Consider the following 26,837-nt stretch of genomic DNA (forward strand, 5'->3'; position numbering starts at 1 on the left):
GGAGGGATGGTCGTAGGTGTCAGTTACGAAATCAATTCAGAAAAACAAAATTCTACTTTGCACAGAAGCCAGCCATGCAGGTTGTAGATTTTTGGCATGCGTCCCAGCTGAATGACGCTTTTATATCATGTAAAGAGACCTGCACGGAGTTATGGTGAAGTACGAGATGGTTTATGCGTGTCAGTTACGAAATCAATTCAGAAAAACAAAATTCTACTTTGCACAGAAGCCAGCCAGATTGTAGATTTTTGGCATGCGTCCTAGCAGAATGACGCTTTTATATTATTATACCATGTAAAGACTTGGCAGATTTATGGTGAATTACGAGATGATGTATGCGGAAAGAAGGGAAGTTACCGTGCCTTTAAAGACACACCCTATCTTTCTCGTTGAAACAGCCTGTCCGGCTCAGCATCCCAGCCGAAATGGCCATGCCTTTACATATGACCATCCCTCCACTTGTTCATATACCAGAAATTGAGTTAGTAACATATGTCTACGCTGCAAAAGAAGCGGCACTTCAAGGATGTGTATTATGAGTCCAAGGTGCATGGATGGTGCTCTTATCCCTTGTAAAAGCCTTGACAGATCTCTAGGCGGTTAACGTGTTCGTTTGTTAGAAAAGGAATGTGTCCTTAACCTTCGCCCGTCCGGGTTATCGACTTCACACGGAAGTCATCGTGGGGCCGTGTGGACCCATGCTTCTCATTTCCTTCTTTGATAAACATGGGTCCCCACGATGTTTGTAGTCTAAATATGACCTTTTTTATTTTATATTACTTCTCGCTGAAATTTGAGGCATTCTAAAAAGCTAATTAAAAAATTCCAACTAGTTTAAGAGATATTTGCAATTAAACACCCTTCGATCTGGGTCCACACGGACCCACGACCACCGGCGAAGGTTAAAAAGCTTGTTTATATTAGTTGACTAGAGGAATATCCGGCTTCGCCGGGGTGAATCGCGAGACAGAGACAGACAGCGTGGCGGTTCACCACAATCACCTTTGAAGGCGAAGTCCTGTCAAACGGGATTGAGAATTTTAGAGCTTATTTCTAAGCCCTATATTATCTGTTATGGCTTCTCAAATGCCAGAACATACAGACAGAGCAAGCAAAGAGGGAAGCGGGCGAATCTCTCTCTCGGAGTTTTCCGGCGTAATTGTACAGACAAACAAAAGCCGCCAGACCCCATCACAAACAGAACTCTACAATCCACAGGTGTTGCCCACACACACACACAAACACACACACACACACACACACACAGAAGCCGTATATATATATGTATATCTATATCTATAAATATATAGAGATAGATGACAGTGTATTTTTCGCGTGGCTATAAATTGATTCGACCTTTTCACTTTTACAGTAAGGACAACTTACGGGTGCAATGAAAGCGTTCTGGACAGTGCAGTGACATTCTAAAAATAGTAACGTAGAAACGGGAATATGGATTGACGCCACACGAAGGAAGGGAGATAAACGCTGAAAACACTGAGAATCTAAGGTCCATCTCAGGTGGACTGGGAACAGCACGAAAATGATTCAGTGGCCTGAACATTTCATGTTGAGTCCCATCGCTGTCGACGACGCCAAATGTAACCGAGTGCCGACACACCACAATCACCTTTGAAGGCAAAGTCCACTCAAACGGGATTGAGAATAACTGTTATGGCTTCTCGAAGGAAGGCCTAAACATACTGACACACCAAAGCCGATAGACCACATCACAAACAGAACTCTACAATCCACAGGTGTTGCCCACACACACACACAAACACACACACAGAGAAGCCGTATATATATATGTATATGTATATCTATAAATATATAGAGATAGATGACAGTGTATTTTTCGCGTGGCTATAAATTGATTCGACCTTTTCACTTTTACAGTAAGGACAACTTACGGGTGCAATCGTGACATTCTAAAAATAGTAACGTAGTAACGGGAATATTGATTGACGCCACACGAAGGAAGGGAGATAAACGCTGAAAACACTGGAGAAGATAAGGAAAAGTTACTGGGAATGGATCCAGAGAAAAACAGAGAAAAACCTGAGAGCACGTGTTGAAATATCGACCAGGTTGTGTCCTGTCCCGGGTGTACCTGAATATGCCCACCAAATTTGAAACAGATCCATCGAGAACTTTGGCCGTGCATCGCGCACAGACACACAGACTCTAGTCATATATATAGATGACGACAGCCGTAATGGTTATCTGGGCAGTATTATCAGTGTCGCGCGTCAGTGTCGGAACTGACAAGGGTTTGATTTGCATCATAACTTGAGCAGGTTAACGTAATAATAAATCGGTCAGTATAATGCCGCGTCGAACATAGCTTTGATCGCGTTATTGTTCGTTTCCGTCAATGCTTGTTCAGTCAGTACCTTTGTTTCTGAGAGCATATTTTTTTCTTTCTCTTCAATTTGTTTTAAGGTTCTCCTTCCTTCAGCATTCATTTGAGCATTCCTTCAATGCAGTCGGCAATTGGTAACTTAAACCTCTGGTCTAATTGCACTTCACAGGATGACGGAAGAGTAATCAAGCTAAGTTGTAACGATTTACCGGGGTATTTTAGTCCACCAACAGGCCTCTGAAGTCTCTTGTCACAGTGACACACACAACTGAACAAAAACACACACAAACACACACACACACACACACACACACACATACGCACACACACTGACACACCAACACACACACACACACACACACACACACACACACACACAGTGACACAAACAAACACACACACAAATTCAAACACACACACACACTCACACACACACACACACTCACACACACACACACACACACAGTGACATAAACAAACACACACACATAAACACACACTCAAACACACACACACACACACACACACACACACACACACACATACGCTGACACACACCCACAAAAAAATGCGCTGCCAATTATTTAGTCGGGTTGATGATATCTTTATTGAATTCAGAAGCATGTCGAATTTGGAGAAGGAATTCATCAACCCGACAAAATAGTTGGCAGCGCATTTTTTGTTGCAAGTTGTGTGTCACACACACACACACACACTGACACACCCACACACACAGTGACACAAACAAACACAGGCAAACACACACATAAACTCACACATACACACACACACACACACACACACACACACACACACACACATACGCTGACAGACAAACAACTAAAAATGCGCTGCCAACTATTTAGTCAGGTTGATGATTTCCTTATTGCCGAATTCGGAAGCATATCGAATTTGGAGAAGGAATTCATCAACCCGGCAGCGCATTCTTTGTTGCAAATCACTGTTGTGTGTCAGTGTGTGTGTATGTGTGTGTGTGTGTGTATGTGTGTGTCAGAGTGTGTATGTGTAGTGTGTGTGTGTGTGTGTTTAAACATGTAGGGCTATCAGTACTCTGCAGTGCTTCACGGTGATCACGGAGGTCCGTGTAATCAGTACTCTGCAGTGCTTCACGGTGATCACGGAGGTCCGTGAAATCAGTACTCTGCAGTGCTTCACGGTGATCACGGAGGTCCGTGAAATCAGTACTCTGCAGTGCTTCACGGTGATCACGGAGGTCCGTGTAATCAGTACTCTGCAGTGCTTCACGGTGATCACGGAGGTCCGTGAAATCAGTACTCTGCAGTGCTTCACGGTGATCACGGAGGTCCGTGAAATCAGTACTCTGCAGTGCTTCACGGTGATCACGGAGGTCAATGTAATCAATACTCATGCCGCAGCGCTTCACGGTGGTCCCGCGGGAGGTCAGTGTACTGATCAGAGTACTCTGCAGTGCCCCACGGTGATCACAGAGGTCAGTCTGTTAAAAGTGCCATGACTCAGCAACACCTTGTGCTTCCCACACTTCACCAAATCCATACTTGTACCGCAAAACATTACGAACGTTACAAGCCCTTGTCGTGTAATTTTGCCTCTGTATAGACAATAACATATTATACACTTGCTTGGGGTACCTGTTGCCATCCAGCCGAGATAATCGAAGCCAAAACTTCATACACTTTATGTGCGTTACCACTGAACAGAGGATAACGTCCTGTTTCACCGTAATATGAACAGTATATGCCTTGGTGACTTCGAATGGACACCGACAAACCTTTTAATGGCAGACAAATGTACTCTTTCAACAATTTGTTGATCAGCAGAGAGTCCCCAGACCTCCGAACCGTCGGTACGTCAAGATCGGTTGTATTTGACTGTCAAACAGTTTAAAAAACGTAGTCAGGAAAATATTCCCCAATACTCCAAAGAAGTTTGAGGATAGCTGATACGCCCTTTCTCGCGCGATCAGCAAGGTCGTTTAGAGTGTGGAAAAAAGAGATTCTTGTGGACAAATAGACTCCTAAATATTGTATACCTGTTTACAACTTTCACTTCACTATCACCAAAGAACCATTTTTTCTCGTAATGCCAGATGGCCACCGTTTCTAAACACAACTATGTTCGATTTAGCCATATTTACGACTACCTCAAGCTGCAAGTCTTTGAGGTGGTCAATAAAACCGTTTAGCTGGTTTTGCAAACCGATGACACTATCAGAAATTAAAACCACATCATCCGCAAACAACAAAATCAATAATTCGACTGAATCCGGTGACAATTGAATACCGTGTCTTCCATTTGCCATAATGTCTTTGGTTAATTCGTTAATAAACAATGAGAACAAAATCGGTGAGCAGTTTTCCCCCTGTCAGTTTTAGGCCGACTGGACACATACATACATCCCAGTGAAGGGGGAGGGGGGGGGGGGGGGGGGTAAGAGAGGGGTAAGTCGGAGAGACGAAAGAGGAAACTGGACAGGGAAAAGTCACTGCCTGAAGCATTCAATAACGCCAGAAAAAAAAGTACGACATGTAGGTTTTCAATTCATATTTTTGCAAAGTGTGCCGTTCGTGGCTGCTTTCATGGGGTGCCTGTATCCTCAGGAATTTGAGGATTTCTTTTATCTCTCTTTTTCTGACACCGTTCATTTAACGTCATTTTTACAGGACAGGTTTTTTTCCTTTCAGTTAAATACGTTGTAGTAGTTTGACCTTATTGTTTTACGGTACAAGAAGAGCTCGTTCACCAGTAGCAAAGACTCACTCAGTCAGTCCGACGTCAGTGTGTCTGAGTGTGTGTGATGGGGGGAGGGCCTCTCTCGTGACCGGCCACCTGCAATGTCACGACGGTACGGACAGGTTCGCACTGGCCCTAGGGTGTCCGTTCATGAGAGGGACTGCTGTAGCAGTAAAACTAGTGTGATACATAAGTAGGCCTAATCAATTTATCCACTTCACAACAGGGACTAATTATCACTCTTCTTTGCATGTTTTAATGCCTACGTATTTTCAAATACTCTGCAACACATGTAACCCAAATACATACAACATGTGCCCGTACACTACCGCTTCTTTTATGAAAACATTGCTTCGGCCATGTTGATTTTAATCAACCAATTTTCTTGTACTTCAGTTCTGCACTGGGAGCGGTTGTTGCCGTTTCACAAATTGACTCAGTGTATAATACTGGCCGTATGCACAGAATTTTCTCGAAGCTGAAGGCACACACGTTCACAATTCCGGAGACTGAAGTATGCCTACACTTACGCTCACTGATTTTAGGCTTGCCAACAACTGTGATTCAGCAATTTGTGATTGTGACAGGCTTACGACAGAATAATTCAATTTCCGTATATCCGTATACAAATCATTGGATCAAATCAGGCAAAGTGTTGATTCCTGGCGCCTATGCATGCCTACGTCACAAACCAACGCACGTGACCTCGCTAATTTTAGTGTCAAACTTGGCGGTCGACAGAGCAGGTGAGTTGGATAAATGTTCCTGTCATTTGCTTTGAGTGTGTATGGGACTCTACATGTAGTGACTGCTGGGTGGCTTTTACGTAACTGTGAGTATTCTTTTTGTAATCTTTCCCTGTATTTTGTGTGTAACTTGTCTGCAAATCGTTTCTAAGGTTATGAAATGGTAGGCTACTAGACATTGGTCGACATGTTCTTCTTTTGCCGTAAAACTACTCGGCTGCATTTTTCTTTCGTCGAGAAATCCGACATCGTGCTATGTTGAAATAGATAGTGACCTAATGAATAGGTAAAGCAGAAGATATCTGTGTGTCATCGATTTATTGTCGTACAGATTTTTTGAAGCCAAGTAAATAAACCCCTTTTCTTTTTTTCAACCGAATCGGTGTACGATTGTCGTTCATGCCGCATGCCGCATGGGGCCATTCGGTGCTCTAAACGAGGTCACAAGTTTCGATTCAGTGACAGCAGAGAATGTTTCTACCGTACGAATTAAAATTCTAGCCGGTCAGAGATTCGTTAACTGGTAAATTACTTAGAATGGTACAAGGCTTGTTCTGGTAGTGGGCAAAATGGTTTTAATTTTATTTATTTATATATAATATAGTTATACTTATAGGCTACAGTCACAGTGGGTAAAAGAATAATCTTACTTCTAAAGTCCATTAATTTTGCTACTCTTAATTTCTGTCTACAGGGGTGTTGCTAGACATTTTTATGTTGGGACATTTGGCCGAAACTGTCAGAAAGCTTTAGGACATCTTGGAAAATTTTCGGCCATTATTTTGGCTCATACAAAGTCACCGCAACATTGAAGCACAAGGCTCAAGAGGGAAACACCAATACATACAATCATTGTCTCAGGAACACAAATTACAGGGCGGAGCAGTTAAGCCAGAGGGGGGGGGGGGGGGGGGGGGAGGGGGTACAACCTGGGGTTCAGGGTCCCGCTGTCCGGAACCCCTGTGACACCCCCCCCCCCCCCCCCCTAATCCGACCCTGGATTATAATTATGTTGCATACTGCAACTGAAATACATCAGACACCAGTTCTCTGAAACTTTAACAAACCTTTAACTTTAATTTCTTGAAAGTAAAACTCTTCCAATCTTGTGCAAATCTTGACAAGCCTTGGGAAACATGACTAGTAAAACACCAATAAAAGACCGTGTAGGGTAAGCCATTTTGCTTGGAAACCACAATTTGGAGGACGCTTTTCATTCTCTGGCTCAGCAGATTTCGATTCGCGGTGACTATCGTCTGCTATGTCGTCTGCTTGGATCGACTCGACAACACTACTATAACCACTCACACTGACACTGTCCACATTCGCGATGTTCCTGTCATTTTGTCCGGAATCACTTACCTTGGCGACGGGTAGCAAACCTTGGCCAATTTAGTTTTTTTCTTGTTTGGTTGCGACATGATGTTCAAATCCAAATCGAAAGCACTGACTGACTGATAAACTATGGCGAACCGGCGAACGCGAACGCTGAGAGTGTGGTTTCCCGTCCAAGGGAAACCACTCTGGCATCTATATTTTTTGGCAATGGCTTCCGTTCAAAACATTGATGTTTCGTTTTTGGTATTCGCGAAGGAAATAAACGTCAGTCAGTTGACTAAGTACATCGGCAGCAGTTTTAGCAATCAAAGCCTGACCAATACAAAAAACTGGACAAACTGTGGCCGATTTAGGCGAATACTCTTCGGACATTTGGCCGATAGGGACATGAAAGTTTCGGCCAAAGTAAAAAAAATTGGCGATTGGCCGAAGGGCCGACCCAAACGACACCCCCGGTCTAACCTACATCATCCAGGTTCTGCTTCCAGATTTTATTTTCACCACATTTGAATTGACATTGATGTGGAACAGAATATTTATCTTCTTGTTCTAAGTTCTATGATTTTAGTAAGGTGAATGATTGATGGATGGCAGGCCTGAAAGTGGCGAGTATTTAAACTATTTTACTCGCCATGGCGAGTAGAAACATGTAACTGGCGAGTAGAAATGTTCATCTCCTCACCAAATGCGAGTCAAGTTGCTGAAACAAATTGTTGGTTTGTCTAGTAAAGTTTGCTCTCTGGCTAGTAACTTTTCAGAATCACTAGCCAAAGGCTAGTACACCATTTTTTGAACTTTCAGGGCTGGGATGGATGGCATAACTCATACAACGATGCATACATGTATAATTTGTTTGCTTACTTCTGGTTCAAACCATTTGTACTGATAGATCTCATAAGTGAGATGTATTTTACTTTACAGCTATAAATTATATTCTTTTCACAGTATTGGCCCTAACCGGTATTATTACTTTAGTATTGAGGAAAAATCAATTTATCAACAGTAAGAAAATACATGTGTTACTTCTATTCACAGCTCCATGTATATATATATAACATTCTTGTCACAGAATTGTACTCCCTTATTAAGTTATTCTCTTTGAGACAGACCCATAGTAAACTTTTTTTTTTAGATTGTACGTTGGTTGGTTCATGTATTGAGGTCTACCGAATGACGTCTCACAACGTGCGTGGTCGTCCTTGGCGGTCAAGAAAGCGGCCGCGATCATTGCGCAGACACTTCTAGACCGCCAATATTTTTTGTGCGCATCACGTGCTCCACATAAATCGGCCGGAAACGAAGCAATTGGGAAACCTGGACACATACAACATTTTGTAAAAGTAAAATGTGTCAGCATGTTGTTGCAGACCGATTGATGTAAAGGCTACTGCCAAGACAATAAGACAGCAGAATTTCAAACAGCATATCAAGCCATGCAAACACACTTCTCAGATTTCTGGAAGCCATTCATTCGTTGTGTACAGAATTCAGCTAATTTAGTTCTGTTGACAGAAGGCACAAACCCATTTGGCCGAGAAACCATGATTGATTTGTTGACACAACGTTCTGGTCAATGCAGTGCTCGCATTATAAACTCTTCTACTCATATATAATTTACTCTGCAAAAAGGAAAGTGATACTCATCATTTTAAATCTAGGACCACATTTCGTGAAGTTGGTCAGGGGCGACACATATTGACATAATGTGTGATAATAGAATGAATTTGCTTATTGCTTCATATTCTGAAGAAAATGCAACTTGCGATTTATTGAGACTGAGAGGATGTTTGTGTGGGGATGTTGTTTCAGTTTATGTACGTGTACAGATATTTTATACTTGGTCAGTTAGTGCAAATATTTCGTCTGTTTTTACCTTTTGAATTATGCTGTCTCAAAAGGCTTTAATACTCTGGGTATTATTAATAATAACCTGTTATATCAGTCAGAAGGAGGGGGCCTTACAGTCAGTTAATGCTAACACCATTGACATTGTTCCTTCGTTTTTAGGAATAAGTGTACTTTCTGTCATTTCGAACATAAAATGAGAAAAATAGATCAAATCATTGGAGCTTGTTCTCCCTTTAATTTAAATATTACATCAGACCTCTCATATTTGCACGGATTCATTGGGATTATAGAAAGCACTTTCTGTTGCGTTTATGTAAATAGCAAAGCTGGTGTACGTGATGGCTCGATCCAGTTTGCTTTTTCTTCTTATTCAAATACTTTATTTTTAAAGTCAGTGTTCAAAAGCTTCTTCTTTTTTTTTGGGGGGGGGGGGGGGGGGCATCTTTTTTCAGATTCGTGTGCTTCTTAAGTTCTTTCACTGTGACAAATAATTTCTTTATTCTTGTCACACTGTTTAAATTAAATGGTGGATGCCAGTGACACTGTAAGTGTGATACAGTGGTAGGGGGGCCTTTGACCTCCACAATTTGAGAAGATTGGGTCTTAAAAAGGAGGAAGTTTTGAAATGGGGGTAATTTTACAGAGGTTATGAACAGACAGTCTGAGAAAACAAGTTCTTAAAAAAAGAGGGAGTCTTAAAAGTGGGGTTCCACTGTACTAAAGTGCGTGGACAGGGCCCAGCAGTGAAGATTTTATATTGACACTACTGTCACAGTGTACAACGGGAATGCTTACTCACTTTGACCTCGGAGCATCCTGGAAGAAATATCCTGTTTCGGGCCATTGTTGTGAAAAAGGAAGGATTGTTTGTCTAGGTATATCAATGTATTTTTGTGAGGAGCCCCCCCCCCCCCCCCCCCCCCCCCCCCCCCCCCCGCGGGTTAGGGGGAGTCCCATATTGGTTGGGACAAGAAAGAATTTACCGGATGCCACCCAGCATGTCGTAAGAGGCGACTAACGGTTCTGTTTCTCCTTTTACCCTTGTTAAGTGTTTCTTGTATAGAATATAGTCAATGTTTGTAAAGATTTTAGTCAAGCAGTATGTAAGAAATGTTAAGTCCTTTGTACTGGAAACTTGCATTCTCCCAGTAAGGTCATATATTGTACTACGTTGCAAGCCCCTGGAGCAATTTTTTGATTAGTGCTTTTGTGAACAAGAAACAATTAACAAGTGGCTCTATCCCATCTCCCCCCTTTCCCCTATCCCATCTCCCCCCTTTCCCCCGTCGCGATATAACCTTGAATGGTTGAAAACGACGTTAAACACCAAATAAAGAAAGAAAGAATTTTTGTGAGGAACATTGACACGACCCACTGCCCTGTTTGTGCACTTTGTAGGATGTGAATTTTAGGATTTTTTAAGATTTGAATTTTAGGGTTATGGCTTTTAGTTGTTGATGTGTAGTTCTCCTTTCCCGCAAACACCCCTCTCCATAAATACACACAGACAAACCCTGACACGAACATGACTTTTCATTTTGTCAAGGATTTCTCCGCAAGGGATGAAAAGCATAAAAAATGTGTATAATATAATAATTATGGAGTCTACTTTTTGCTGGTCTGTTCATAGAGTGTTCAGGGTTGTAATGAAATGAGATAGGTGTGCTATGACTAATGCATACTTGGCTGTTATAGCACTTAGTTGCACATTAGACTATGACTCAGCATTTTGTAAGGCAAGCTGTTTGCCAGCAAAGTATAAACACAATCATGTTTACTTTGAGTTTCATGCCACAGATCATTTTGAATTGATATATTTATATGAAGTCTTCTAACACTGGTAGAATTTATGGTTAATGTGTATTTGTAGAACTGTATAATGCTGTAGTGACCAGTTTTGGAGAAGAAAAAAAACAGACATTTTTTATTAGGTAACTGTTACAGGTTGATCACAGCACGTACATTAGAGCAAACATTAGAATAACGTACAATTTATCGCTACTCGTTTGGGTTTGGGCTGTTAGTGTTACATTGTTTTGTAACATATGTCTGGTACCTCATATATCTTTGCACATTTTTTATGTAGATTATTATTTTAATAACCGTATTGATTTTTCGACTATCTGGATCAGTTGCACAACAAGGAATTTAGTGATGATTCTGCATACAGCTCAAGCCTCCAGCAGAAAGATTTGCAGAGAAGTAAATCCATGTAGATGAGGTTGATGGCATCCAGGTGTTATAAAACTGTAACTTGTGTGAGAACATAGATCCGTACTTGTGATTTTGTCATTTGTTTGTATAACATGGTGAACATGAAGACCTGCGCACAGTCTATCTCAGTAAGCATCAAACACACTTCATTACCCCCATTGACAAAGCATTGTGCTGCTGCTGCTGGATTAGATAAAGCCTGTTGCTAATGCTATTCTGATGACTTAATTAAATCAATTCAATAATCTTATACAAGATGAATTAGAATGTAGATACAAAATCTTATAACAAGAAAAGTAGTCAGCATGAATGGTGTAGATTAGTCCTGGTTCATCAAACACTATCACAACAGAAATCTCCACATTACTCTGAAACTAAAGAGTCAAACTCAAAAGGAAAAGGAATTGCATGACAAGATTGTGGCCTGTTGGATAATTTGATAAAGGGAGGATTGAGACAGTTATGGGCAGATCGACGTCTTTTGCTCTGAGTGGGAGACAGAGACAAACACAAAACAACACAACTTAGGCATGAAATTAACAAGCCAAAACATGTGCACCCCCACCCCCCAAAAAATCACACACACCAAAGAGTGTGCACTTCCAAAATGATGACAAGTACTCATCAGTCATGATCAGAGACCACAACATTTAATCTAAATTCAACATTGATTGTCTTTTCTCTTTTCAGGAAGACTGACTGTCAACACAATCCACTGAAATAAGACTGCAGGAGAATAATCCTGATCATCAGTGTAGCACAGCTTGGGACAGGACAGAAACTTAACAGCGAGCGGAGCCTTTGGGAGGCTACAGCAGGAAGGCACGATGCCTCCAACAACAGCACAGGGGGCCGATGTGGTGGTCTACCTGCAGGAGTTAATCAACTCTAACAAAGTGATGGTCTTCAGCAAGACCACCTGCCCCTTCTGTTTAAAGGTACATTGGAACCCCCCCTTTTAAGACCTCACAATTTAAAGGTGGTCGTCTACATTTTTGCTTTTTTTCAATAATCTTATGGTTAGATTTCGATACAAAATTATGTCAAATGATGAATTCATGAACCATGGGGAACAAAATTATAGAAAAAAAAATATATGTAAAAAAAGATTTTATTTTTGGGTAGCGTGACTCACGCTTCCAATATTTTGTTTTCTGTTTGCTGAGAACATGTGCTTTACCTAAAAATACTGACCAATCAAATTCATGTCACTATTCTTATAGCCACGCCAAAACAAGTGCAGCAACAGTTTGACACTGGAGCGCTGTCCACGCTTTTTTATAAACGCACGAAATGCACGGGATTTGAGAGGAGTTTTGCGCTTGGCATTTTCCAAATAAGGATATCCTACTATGAGTACTACGCTGGAATACTACAATGAATTTTCAAACGGCTACACTGGCTTCGTCTTTCCTGATCGAAAGGGGGTGTATTGTTGATAATTGTAGATAATAGACTCTGCATTTTAATGGTTAAATGGCGATTTCGGTATAAAAATGTAGACAAGGACCTTTAAGTTTAAGACTCCCTTCTTTTTATATTTAGTCAAGTTTTGACTAAATATTTTAACATCGAGGGGGAATCGAAACGAGGGTCGTGGTGTATGTGCGTGTGTGTGTCTGTGTGTGTGTGTGTGTGTGTGTGTAGAGCGATTCAGACTAAACTACTGGACCGATCTTTATGAAATTTGACATGAGAGTTCCTGGGTATGAAATCCCCGAACGTTTTTTTCATTTTTTTGATAAATGTCTTTGATGACGTCATATCCGGCTTTTCGTGAAAGTTGAGGCGGCACTGTCACGCCCTCATTTTTCAACCAAATTGGTTGAAATTTTGGTCAAGTAATCTTCGACGAAGCCCGGGGTTCGGTATTGCATTTCAGCTTGGTGGCTTAAAAATTAATTAATGACTTTGGTCATTAAAAATCTGAAAATTTTAAAAAAATATAAAAATTTATAAAACGATCCAAATTTACGTTTATCTTATTCTCCATCATTTGCTGATTCCAAAAACATATAAATATGTTATATTCGGATTAAAAACAAGCTCTGAAAATTAAATATATAAAAATTATTATCAAATTTTTTTTTTCGAAATCAATTTAAAAACACTTTCATCTTATTCCTTGTCGGTTCCTGATTCCAAAAATATATAGATATGATATGTTTGGATTAAAAACACGCTCAGAAAGTTAAAACGAAGAGAGGTACAGAAAAGCGTGCTATGCAGCATAGCGTAACCACTACCCCGCTCGCGCGCTCTTCTTGTCAATTTCACTGCCTATGCCGTGAGCGGTGGACCACGAGTATACGGTCTTGCTGCGTTGCATTGCGTTCAGTTTCATTCTGTGAGTTCGACAGCTACTTGACTAAATATTGTATTTTCGCCTTACGCGACTTGTTAAGACCTTGTTTTTCAGACTTTCTGTTCATAGACTCTGTAAAATTACCACCTTTTTAAGACTCGATTTTCTCAGTTTTTGTTTTAAAGTCGTAAAAGGGGGGTTCTACTGTAGATCGAGTGACTGACAGCCTGGTTGAGTGATATATAGAGGTTACAACACGAGTGGTTTTTACACCCCCGGTATAGGGGTGTGTATAGGATTCGGTCGATGTGTTTGTTTGTGTGTTTGTGTTCGCATATAGATCTCAAGAATGAACGGACCGATCGTCACCAAACTTGGTGAACAGGTTCTATACATTCCTGAGACGGTCCTTACAAAAATTGGGACCAGTCAAACACACGGTTAGGGAGTTATTGGTGGATTAAGATTCTACAAGGACTTATAGAGGGACATATTAATGGTCAAAGGGAAATAACCTTCTCAGTTGGTGGCAGTGAGAATGGTTATTTCCCTTTGACCAACGGGGGTGTTTTTCCTACCTCGGAGGAATTTCTTGTTTATATGGCTTGTATTTCAGTCAAGACCCAGCGGATGAATATCCACACCGGTGACACTGTGACGGTTCCCCTACGCTTTGTGTCCGGTGCCCTGACCCTTTGTGTTCGGTTCCCACTCGGTTCCCACACGCCAAAATTCGCGGACAAAACATCCATTTATGGTAGTATTAGGCAATGTTGCTCTCTGAGAATGGTCTTGTTAGATCTGTGAGTGTTTACACTACATGCCTAGGTGCTGTTGGATTGAAGGTTTTTGATATTTTAGCCGTTATTAGGTAGAATGCCTTCCACTTTACTGCAAAACTGCATAATTCGTAGCATCGGCAAGAAATATCCTACCAAAAAATGCCTGCTTGGAACTGTCGTTGGTCCAGCAAAAAGTTCAACATGTCTGTAGCAGACAGCCCAAGTTTCAAGATTGTAGGGCCATCCAAACAGCCGTAATAATAAAAACAACAAAAGTAGTCAGTGAAATTGGCTGTGTTCGGTCCCCACACACTTTTGTGACGTAGGCGTGACGGTTCCCATAATTCATTGTGTCGGTCCCCACTTTCTGTGTCGGACCCCACTTTCGACCTAATTCTCTGTGACGGACCCCACAACCAGCCTATTTTGTGTCGGTCCCCACACCTTCTTGGATTTATGACTTGCCGGTTACTTGTATCATTGTATTCATTGAATCTAATTGTCTCGGAGTTATTTTTCAGCAAAAACCGGCAAGGCAGCACCTTTTGTGATACCAAGTAAGTCAGATGACATCAGTATGTGTGTGTATGTGTGTGTGAGAGAGAGAGAGAGAGAGAGAGAGAGAGAGAGAGAGAGAGAGAGAGAGAGAGAGAGAGAGAGAGAGAGAGAGAGAGAGAGAGAGAGAGAGAGAGAGACTAACTTTATTAGTTTATGCCACAAATAATATATAACATTATTTATCTCTGGGACGGTTCCCAGTATACCAGCAAATTATGTGTTGATCCACCCACACCTTCTTGAACTGGCCTTCCCAATATCTACTCTTAGTCTTAAGGCCTTGGAGATATGCAATTTGGCACATTTTTAAAATAAAAGATCCACCTGTCGTATGTGAGATTCAGTTTTCAGAGCAAAATGCTGCCCAGGGACTTCTAGTGGTGATTGGAAAAAAAAAAGAGTACTTGCCTATGTCAAGTATGTGTCTTTTTATCCACGCTTGTTGTAAGAGGCAACTTTTCCCAGCTCCTTGTGTTCATGACTGCTTTCTCTTAAAATTAATTACTTTATGACAGTCAGAATACAATGGAACAAGGCTACATAAACCCTGACAGCCTACGACAACGGCCCGACTAAGGCTCAACACCGCGCCAATAAATTCAGCATTGGGCCAATGTTGGGCCATGATTGCTCCGTTTTCGTAGGCTATCAGGGTCAAAGATACATATTGGTAAACTAGTAAAATACATGTTCAGCATCATCAGCAATACCACAAAAGGATTAAAACAAGAAATTCCTCCGATAGGAACTACACCCCCGTCAAAGGGAAATAACCTTCTCAGTTGGTGGCAGTGAGAATGGTTATTTCCCTTTGACCAACGGGGGTGTCCGTCTATACCAGGCCTTGTATAATTTTAATCCACCAATAACTCCCTAACCGTGTGTTTGACTGGTCCCAATTTTTGTAAGGACCGTCTCAGGAATGTATAGAACCTGTTCACCAAGTTTGGTGACGATCGGTCCGTTCATTCTTGAGATCTACTTGCGAACACAAACACATCGAGTGAAACCTATACACACCCATAGGGGGTGTAAAAATCCTATTAGCTGTATGTCAGCGGCACAATGCAACCAGAACCAGCGTTTATGTGGAGTGATCGGGTGCTGGTCACTACCGCGAGCGTCACTACCGCGAGTACCACTACCGCGTCTCACACTAAAGTTGTGTTTCCGTACCCGCGATAGCGTTTTTCCAGCGGTGCGACGAAAATCAAGCACATAGAAAATGACCAGGAGTGTTTCCACACGCGCGACGCGTTAGCGGCGCGACAAGCGGCAAGCGACGCGATTTTTTTGAAAGGGTCCTGGAGCGATTTTTTCGCGTTGTCGCGCGGCAACGCGGGAGTTTACAGATTTTACCGCATGTTTAAAACGCAAGTACGGAAACACGTCACGCGTTTGCGCGCGTTTTCTTTTGTCGCTGCCGCTGTCGCGGGTACGGAAACAGAACTTACCGCGAGTACGACACTACCGCGAGTACGACACTACCGCGAGTATAACACTACCGCGTGTCACACTACCGCGAGTATAACATTACCGCGTGTCATTTTATGACTTCCATGGCTGAAGGCAAAGGTTGAAATGTTTCCTTGAAATATAAAACAACAAGAAGGGCAAAGCCCATACGACTCACATGCTTTACACATTTTTCCTACCAAAATACATGTGACCTTGACCCAAGGTCAAGGTCATCCAAGGTCATGCAACACAAAGCTGTTAATTCAAGACATAGGAAGTACAATGGTGCTTATTGGCTCTTTCTACCATGAGATATGGTCACTTTTAGTGGTTCACTACCTTATTTTGGTCACATTTCATAAGGGTCAAAGTGACCTTGACCTTGATCATATGTGACCGAATGTGTCTCATGATGAAAGCATAACATGTGCCCCACATAATTTTTAAGTTTGAAACAGTTATCTTCCATAGTTCAGGGTCAAGGTCACTTCAAAATATGTATACAATCCAACTTTGAAGAGCTCCTGTGACCTTGACCTTGAAGCAAGGTAAACCAAACTGGTATCAAAAGATGGGGCTTACTTTGCCCTATATATCATATATAGGTGAGGTATTGAATCTCAAAAACTTCAGAGAAAATGGGAAAAATATGAAAAATAGCTGTTTTTTAGGCAACATTTATGGCCCCTGCGACCTTGACCTTGAAGCAAGGTCAAGATGCTATGTATGTTTTTTGGGGCCTTGTCATCATACACCATCTTGCCAAATTTGGTACTGATAGACTGAATAGTGTCCAAGAAATATCCAACGTTAAAGTTTTCCGGACGGACGTCCGGACGTCCGGACGGACGGACGGACGGACGGACGACTCGGGTGAGTACATAGACTCACTTTTGCTTCGCATGTGAGTCAAAAAGGCCTGGTCTGTTCTCTGAACACTAATTCAATGTTTGTCATGCTAACCAAGAACTCAAAACGATCAGAACACACTATCAGAATACATATAGAATGGGTTGCTTCCAATCAAAGCCGTTAGAACACAAACTCACAAGAAGTAAGTTTGCATGCGTTCTCTCTACGGTTATGGTACTCGCGGTTGTGGTACGCGCGGTAGTGTGACACGCGGCAGTGTTATACTCGCGGTAGTGTCGTACTCGTGGTAGTGTGACACGCGGTAGTGTTACACGCGGTAGTGTCGTACTCGCCGTAGTGTGACACGCGGTAGTGACGCTCGCGGTAGTGTCGCATAACCGGAGTGATCTGGAAAGGTGTCAATCTCTCTCTCTCTCTCTCACTCTCTCTCTCTCTCTCTCTCTCTCTCTCTCACACATACACACACACACACACACACACACACACACACACACACACACACATACTGATGTCATCTGACTTACTTGGTATCACAAAAGGTGCTGCCTTGCCGGTTTTTGCTGAAAAATAACTCCGAGACAATTAGATTCAATGAATACAATGATACAAGTAACCGGCAAGTCATAAATCCAAGAAGGTGTGGGGACCGACACAAAATAGGCTGGTTGTGGGGTCCGTCACAGAGAATTAGGTCGAAAGTGGGGTCCGACACAGAAAGTGGGGACCGACACAATGAATTATGGGAACCGTCACGCCTACGTCACAAAAGTGTGTGGGGACCGAACACAGCCAATTTCACTGACTACTTTTGTTGTTTTTATTATTACGGCTGTTTGGATGGCCCTACAATCTTGAAACTTGGGCTGTCTGCTACAGACATGTTGAACTTTTTGCTGGACCAACGACAGTTCCAAGCAGGCATTTTTTGGTAGGATATTTCTTGCCGATGCTACGAATTATGCAGTTTTGCAGTAAAGTGGAAGGCATTCTACCTAATAACGGCTAAAATATCAAAAACCTTCAATCCAACAGCACCTAGGCATGTAGTGTAAACACTCACAGATCTAACAAGACCATTCTCAGAGAGCAACATTGCCTAATACTACCATAAATGGATGTTTTGTCCGCGAATTTTGGCGTGTGGGAACCGAGTGGGAACCGAACACAAAGGGTCAGGGCACCGGACACAAAGCGTAGGGGAACCGTCACAGTGTCACCGGTGTGATATCAAGGGACTCACGAGCCTCTGGCTTTGATATTCCCGCTGGGTCTTGACTGAAATACAAGCCATATAAAAAATCACGAGTGTTGTAAACTGTATATCCCATGAAGATCTAAAAGACAAAGTGTGACGGAAACATCAAGCTTTAGTTGTCTGTTCAGATGAGGCACCGCTGCCCATATCTAATTCTAAAGGCACGTCTGTTGATCTATGTCAAGTCGGTGCATATAGACTAGGACAGATTTCAGAAAATCTAACACCCTCGGGCATTTGTGGGTAATTAATGGCAACAGGTTGTTTCTTATAGATTTGGGTGTGCTGAATCCATTTATGCCTGTTGCCAAAGTCAAAAATGCCTATATTCGTTACTATTCAACGGTTTCCAAGATGGCCGCCATGATATCAAGACTACTAATTCTCAAACAAATGCTTATATCTTTGGTGTTTTTAGAGATACAGTGTTAATTTTTGGCTAGTTGGTAGATGACCGATAGGCAATGGTTGCCTTGTCAGAGTATTTGACCTTGACCTTAAGTCAAGGTCACATGAGACTTGACAATATTGACTTGTACTGTTTTGTCATGTGTGCATTTTAAGTTGTCTTTTGGCAGTAAACTACTGCGAACTAATCACTAAAAATAAGTGATATTACCCAGTAGGTATTCAGCATTAAAATGAATATACATTGATCATCATTCTGACAAGGTCAAGGTCATTTTGACCCCATATTTCAGATGTGTTTAAACTTGGACGCCATCAAGATTTGCAGTGGCTCATCTGTTGTACACACTGGACATCTGATTCAACAATTACATTTCAGCAGGGGTTCAGATCAATGGTGCACAATCAACTAGGTCAAAGGTCAAGGTCAAGGTCAAAGGTCACTATTTGGACCATTTATTCTCAAAAACGGGGCCTAAAATAGAGATAGGCCATTTGTGAGTAATTATGGTGTGCTCTTCCCATTTCTGCTGTATGACAAAGTGTATATTTGCTAGTTTGTCCTGTATCATTAAATATTCAAAATGGCCGCCACAAGCCTGAAAACTCACCCACACACAAAAACTGACAATTCTTTAAACATAACCACTCTATTTATTATCAACTTTTGTTTCAACATACGTTTGTATCAATAACGTTGCATAATCAGTACAAATTTCAACAACATTTAAGATGTTATGGTATTTCTGTGGTAATTATAACACAATATACACAAATCTCAAATGGGCTAAAGCTGAATATCAGAATCTGCTGGTAGTGAGGCTCGGTGGTCTCCATACGTCCCTCAACTTCCTCAAAGCCATCGGGCGTCACATGGAGTGCTCTGGTCTTCTGGATCTGTGGGTCGAGAGCAATATCCTTGGCCCGAAAACAGCTGAACAGGTGCTGGCAGGCAAGTCCTATGTCAGAGGGATGCGAACTCATAAGTTGACCTGGCAAGCCTTGTGGAGAATACTCCTACCACAGTTGCTGCAGTACGTCCACGGCAGTGATGATGAGCTCGCACAAGAGATTGAAGACGAGATGGTTCGTGATGACACAGCAGCACTTGTACATCTTCTTGCCAACAAACGCTTCACAGACCTTGTGGACTCGTTTGCTGCTTCGCGGGCCAATCCAAACTTCCAGTTCTGGTGGGAGTACCTGAAGATGGTAGAAATTCTCCTCCAGTTCACACGCACCAGTAGAGATGGCGACTGGAATCTGCATCTTCAAGCTTTCACGGCAATGCTCCCCTACTTCATGAGATATGATCATACCAACTATGCTCGATGGGGCACAGTCTACGTCAGTGAAATGAATCAGCTCCCCGAAGAAGTGAAGAAGGAATTTGAAGCTGGGCACTTTGTTGTGAAGAGGAGCCAGAGCAAGTTCAACCAGGTGGACCCAGATCAAAGTCAAGAATGGCTGAACGGGATTGGAAAGTCATGTGGAGGGATTGTGGGCATCACAAAGACACCGTCTGCTCTGAACCGTTGGGCCCTCTCGTTCAATCTCCGATCTCACATTGCAGGAGAAACAAGAGCAGTCTTTGGAGCAGAGGTTGACGAGAAGAGCATTCACAACGAATGCAACAAGGCCAGAAAAAGACAAGACAAAACTGATGAAGAAAAGTTGTTTGACAACCTTAAACGCTTCAAGGTTTTTTCTCTGGATGTGCCTGAAGATCTGCAGAACATTGCATCGAAGGATCTTACAACCAAGAACATCGAAGAAAACCTGTTGACAGCACGTGAAAAAAGACAAGAACAGGTGAAAACATTTGTTCGGGAGAGACTTGTGCCCTGTGAAGAGAGGAAAGTGAAATTCCGCGATGCTCTGCCGAAGAACAAGCCTCTGACATTTGCCAGTCTGTACGAGGTGAAGCAGAAGGATGCAAAGAGTGGGAAACAAAAGACGGTCAAAGCTGACAGAAAGATTCTTCAGCGGTTGATCACGGCCTATGAAGCAGGGCGCAGTGTTGATCTTTCTGTGATCATGAAGCATGAGCTGATGCCAGTACCCCCTTCACTTGCTGAAACTGATGGCAGTTTAAGGTCAGGATTAAAAGCAAGCTTGCTTAAAATCCTCACAAGTGGTGTAAACTGTCCTCCAGGCATTGAAGCACATGAGCTTGGAGACAAGGCAACACTTGTCGTTGATGGGCAAGCACATGTTTGTGCACTTGGAAAGCCACAAGGTGCAGCTACATTTGGTGATCTTGCTGACACATTCGTCAAGTCTCTCCTTGCCCAAGGACATGCCTTTAAACGCACCGACATCGTCTTTGATCGGTATGATCAGCTGTCAATCAAAGGTGGAACAAGAAAGAAGCGGAGCAAAGGAGCTCAGCCCATCAGGAAACTGATAGAGTCTAAGGACACACCCCTGCCAGCCAAATGGGACAACTTCATGTCTCACCCTGAGAACAAAGCTGATCTGGCCAAATTTCTGTCTCGGCAACTCATCCTGCAGGCACCAGATGACAAAACTGTTGTGGTTTCCGGTGGTTTCAGTGATCCAACTCAAGTTGAGTCATCCAAGCCAGACGTGGACACGACTCCGCTAGAGGCCAGTCACGAAGAGGGTGATACACGTGTTGTTCTGCATTGTGTGAACAGCGATGCAACCAGCCTGGTTGTTTCTTCACAAGACACAGATGTAGCTGTATTGATTCTTGCACATTTTGACAAAATGAAGTGCAAGAAAGTGTGGATGAAAACTGGCACAGCAAAGTGTAGACAGTACATCCCAGTTCACAATATTGCCAAGAGACCTGACATGGAGAAGGCAAAGCTCCAGAACTTGATAGGATTCCACGCCATCACTGGCTCGGATTCCACATCTTTCCTGTCTGGCCAAGGCAAGGTATCTGGGTGGAAAGTGTTTCAGCAACATCACCAGCTGCTGGCAAATTTGGGGAAAGGGCAGCTGACAGACGACACGTCAAAAGAAGCAGAGCAGTTCGTTTGCAAGCTGTACATCTCAAACTGTGAGACTGCAGATGGTGCCAGAACCATCATGTTCCGGAAAGCCACCGCCCCAGAAAATCTGCCCCCATCCAGTGATGCTCTGAGCTTCCACATCAAAAGAGATCATTATCAGGCCTCAGTCTGGCAACGAGCTCATGAGAAGAAGCCGAACCTGCCGCCGATTGAAAGCATGGGCTGGCAACTGAAGGATGGCGTCTTCCTCCCCGTCCTGAAAACCCTTCCGTCTGTTCCAGACGCGTGCCTAGACATCATCTTCTGCACCTGCCAGAAGCAGTGCAGCAGTGGAAGGTGCAGATGCAGAAAGGCGAAGCTACCATGCACAGCAGCGTGCAAATGCCGGGAAATGCACGAGGAGTGTCTTAACGAGTGGTGAACTGACCGTGACCCTTTGGACGTGTGTGATGTTCATTGACCTTACCATATGAAATGTGAACATTTGACATTGTTTGCTGAATGCCTGTACATAGCTGATATGTTTACCTGTTGCTGAGCTTGTTCTCAACATGTTTCGGAAGTTTTTTTCTCGTGACAGAGTATTATGGAACATTAACGTTTGTCATGCTTCAGATTTGTGTATATTGTGTTATAATTGCCACAGAAATACCATAACATCTTAAATGTTGTTGAAATTTGTACTGATTATGCAACGTTATTGATACAAACGTATGTTGAAACAAAAGTTGATAATAAATAGAGTGGTTATGTTTAAAGAATTGTCAGTTTTTGTGTGTGGGTGAGTTTTCAGGCTTGTGGCGGCCATTTTGAATATTTAATGATACAGGACAAACTAGCAAATATACACTTTGTCATACAGCAGAAATGGGAAGAGCACACCATAATTACTCACAAATGGCCTATCTCTATTTTAGGCCCCGTTTTTGAGAATAAATGGTCCAAATAGTGACCTTTGACTTTGACCTTGACCTTGACCTTTGACCTAGTTGATTGTGCACCATTGATTTGAACCCCTGCTGAAATGTAATTGTTGAATCAGATGTCCAGTGTGTACAACAGATGAGCCACTGCAAATCTTGATGGCGTCCAAGTTTAAACACATCTGAAATATGGGGTCAAAATGACCTTGACCTTGTCAGAATGATGATCAATGTATATTCATTTTAATGCTGAATACCTACTGGGTAATATCACTTATTTTTAGTGATTAGTTCGCAGTAGTTTACTGCCAAAAGACAACTTAAAATGCACACATGACAAAACAGTACAAGTCAATATTGTCAAGTCTCATGTGACCTTGACTTAAGGTCAAGGTCAAATACTCTGACAAGGCAACCATTGCCTATCGGTCATTTACCAACTAGCCAAAAATTAACACTGTATCTCTAAAAACACCAAAGATATAAGCATTTGTTTGAGAATTAGTAGTCTCTTGATATCATGGCGGCCATCTTGGAAACCGTTGAATAGTAACGAATATAGGCATTTTTGACTTTGGCAACAGGCAGAAATGAATTCAGCACACCCAAATCCATAAGAATCAACCTGTTGCCATTAATTACCCACAAATGCCTACCTCTTTTTATTTAGGCCTCTTTTCGAGAATTTATCCTAGTCTAATCAATGGTGGCTTGGTTGTCCCGGTCAGTTGAACGCCTCTTACACGGATTTGACTGAATACCTAGTGGTTACACACGCATCTCCTGAGATCATGAACACTTTCATCGTCTATAAGGGCCTACTGCACCACAGAAGAACTAGAAATACTCGCAAATTGCATTGGACAGCTTGTCCAGAGAACAATCGTAGTCGATGATGTACCCATAAGAGCATGTGTACCGCGGGCACACTGTGACTTCACATGAGCATAACATATCAGTGCTTGTCGAACGGACTGTTTTTTTAACGATTGCTAGTTTGACTTCTGTTTTAGTTGAGAGCACGAACACACACACTCAAACACATACGGCTTGTCATGTTGATCACAAGAGAGAAATAGAACAGCGAATAGAAGGAAACATAACAGATTACGTCCCTATAATATGACGCGATGGATGACAGACTTCATGAAATCTATGACGCTGTGATGATAGTCTCGGCAAGTCGAGACCAAAACTAAGCTATAGCACTGAACGACTCTCGCGCATGTTCTCAAAAACGTGGTGACCCCTTGCACATCCGGTCTTACAGGTACATTTGCTTTTGGAATGTCAAGGACGACAAAAAGTAGAGCCAGCTATGATGTATGTCGTGCACCTTTATTTATCCACTATTTTATGAGTTATAAGAGTGCAATTAAGTTACATCATGGATTTGACAGGAGTACAATGGAAATACAAGAAATATACCTAGAGTACATTTACAGAGACAAAGAAGGGATATAATTTATATATATATGAGCGCTTCAGCAGGGGTTCGGATTCTAAGCTTATTTTTCAGGGTGGCATTATTGATGACTGCCATAGGCGCATTGCGGTGCTGTTATTTGTCAGCTCAATTAGCGTGATGCAACATGTTACATTTAATGTGGCTTGTGTTTGTGTGTTCTCTATTACTTGTGCCCTCCAATGAAAGGTTATGGCCCTTAAAACTTAGCAGAAGTGCTGATTATGAAAGTCAAATCTTCAGGGGTGGAGGGGGAGGGGGGATTGAGGTCTTGACATTCAGTGAATTTGCTAACAATGTGCAGCAGTCCTGCTATGTAGCTTTTTTTCTCTCCTTTGCAATTTTTTTCATTGTTACTGTACTTTTCGAGCTTTATAATCTTGCTTTCTAAAATGTACATCGATACTGTCTCTTTCAGATCAAAGACTTGTTCAAGAGTTTGAATGTACAGTATGGTCTGCTGGAGCTTGATAATCATGGTAAGTGTGCGAGTGCACTGTGTGTGTGTGTGATGTAATATTCATGGCAATAGGCTATAAAGCCCCACAAAAACTGGCATGAACAAAAAAGAGAAAAGGAAAATGTGTACGTTTTGACCGTTTAGTCGACTGGATAAACAAAACCATGTCGTGAAATGCTGAACATAACATGAAGCTATAAATGCACAATTAACACATTTGAAACAGAGAGAGAGAGAAACGTGCATCATCAAATGAATAAATTAAGCCTTCAATGAAAGACATAGCTGATGCAAAGGTGTTTGGGGCATGTGTGGGTGGGTATCTTGTCATTCATTTCCTTTATTTCCCTATTTTCTATCAGAATCTTGAATACCTCAGCAAACTCACAGTTTTACTGAAGTACAAAATGACATACACATTTGAACAAAAAAAGATTAATTTCTACAAATGTTTATGTGTAAAGGATCATTAAATCACATATTCTTACTCCAACTCACATAATATAGCATTAACTTCCGTTTGATGCTTAGACATTGAAGCACTGACCCTGGTATCAGGGGGAGGTAACTCCCAAAACAAAACAAACCTTGTAGTCAAGGTCCTGTAGTTACCTCCCCTCACCGGCTGCCTGCACATGCGCGAGAGATACTGCCGGTATAGTCATTCCCTTCTTCGACACTATGGTGTACGGACGTGTTGTTGCACTTCTCGGCTTTTCAGCCGTTGGCCTCTTGTTAAGAAGGCCATTGACCCGTGGTGTTTTGGCGTATCTTGCCTTTGCTTTGGTGAGATCTTTCTTGTTTATTATCTTGTTTTCACCTTGTGCCGCCATTTGCAATTTGGTAAAATTTGTTGTTGAACTTTTTGCTCCGTCATTCACAGAGATTTTGTTGTACAACATGGCAGACAAGGGTAAGAGCACTGCTAGGCAGGTGCCGGTTTGTTCTCCGCCGGGCAGTTCTAGTTCTACTTCTTCTAAAGGCAAAGCTAAACAAGTCGCGTAAGGCGAAATTACTACATTTAGTCAAGCTGTCGAACTCACGGGATGAAACTGAACGCACTGTATTTTTTCACCTACACAGTACAGCTTCGTCAATCCCCGCGTGAAGGAAATCGCTCACCTCCCACGTGCAAAACGTAGTGATATTGACACGCCAGATTAGCGCGGTAGCGTATTGTGCTAAGCAGGAAAGCGCGCTTTTCTGTATTCTTGTTAACCCCTTCACTGCCCACCCCGTATGTAATACGTGGTCATTTTTGGTTTGTCATACGCCCATAACCGTATCTCATACGTGGGATTTGTGTCAACAACATTTCAGAACATTTCTAAAAACTAAATGGGAGGTAACCACTGTCCAAGTACTTGTAGGGGTTCTAAACACAGTTCTTTCCCATAGACCGTTCGGATAAGTTACTACCACGTGTTGAAAACTGTGTTACAAATGTACCCTTACCGAAATCTAGTATACCACAAATGTGCTACATGTAGCGCATAATTAGTACACTGTGGTACGTGCTAGAAATGTGCCAAATTGGAACCATGGACTTAGAAAAAAAAATAGACAAATGCAGTATACCACAAATGTGCTACGCCTGGTACATTTCTAGCATGCGCTACAAATGTGCCACAAAGGTTCCAATTTGGCACATTTGTGGTACATAAGCTAGAAATGTACTACAAAACTGCAAACCGGCTTCTGGATTAGCACATTCCTAGCACGTGCCACAAATGTGCTACGCCTGGTACATTTCTAGCATGCGCTACAAATGTGCCACGAAAGTTCCAATTTGGCACATTTGTGGTACATGAGCTAGAAATGTACTACAAAACTGCAAACCTGCTACTGGATTAGCAAATTTCTAGCATGTGCAACAAATGTGCTACGCCTGGTACATTACTAGCACGTGCCACAAATGTGCTATGCCTGGTACATTTCTAGCACATTTGGCACATTAAAAACTGAATTGTAGCTTATACTTATTGTATTTTTTATTAATAGTAATATTGTGCTATAATTTATAAATCCAATTGTACTTGTAGGTTTGCTGTTTTGTGGTACATTTTTAGCGCACACCAGCAGCAGCTATTCGAGCAATAAACCGGGTGAAAAATGCACATAT

At 42.1% G+C, this 26,837-nt stretch overlaps 1 protein-coding gene across 3 annotated transcripts in view; it reads left to right on the forward strand.

Annotated features, from left to right (window-relative positions):
• The first annotated feature begins 5,749 nt into the window (after positions 1–5,749).
• The window catches only part of LOC138964448 (thioredoxin reductase 1, cytoplasmic-like), a 62,103-nt gene continuing 41,015 nt past the window's right edge, over positions 5,750–26,837 (forward strand). The window contains exons 1-3 of one of the 3 annotated variants that reach the window (XM_070336406.1): positions 5,750–5,844; positions 11,935–12,182; positions 24,674–24,734. In XM_070336406.1, coding sequence (XP_070192507.1) covers positions 12,072–12,182; positions 24,674–24,734 — 172 coding nt within the window. In that variant the 5' untranslated portion in view covers positions 5,750–5,844; positions 11,935–12,071. Of the gene's footprint in view, positions 5,931–11,934; positions 12,183–24,673; positions 24,735–26,837 lie in introns of all 3 variants that reach the window. The other 2 variants (XM_070336405.1, XM_070336407.1) reach the window with 2 other exon arrangements.

The sequence above is a fragment of the Littorina saxatilis genome, linkage group LG4 (assembly GCF_037325665.1).
Source record: "Littorina saxatilis isolate snail1 linkage group LG4, US_GU_Lsax_2.0, whole genome shotgun sequence".
NCBI classification, from domain to species: Eukaryota; Metazoa; Mollusca; class Gastropoda; order Littorinimorpha; family Littorinidae; genus Littorina; species Littorina saxatilis.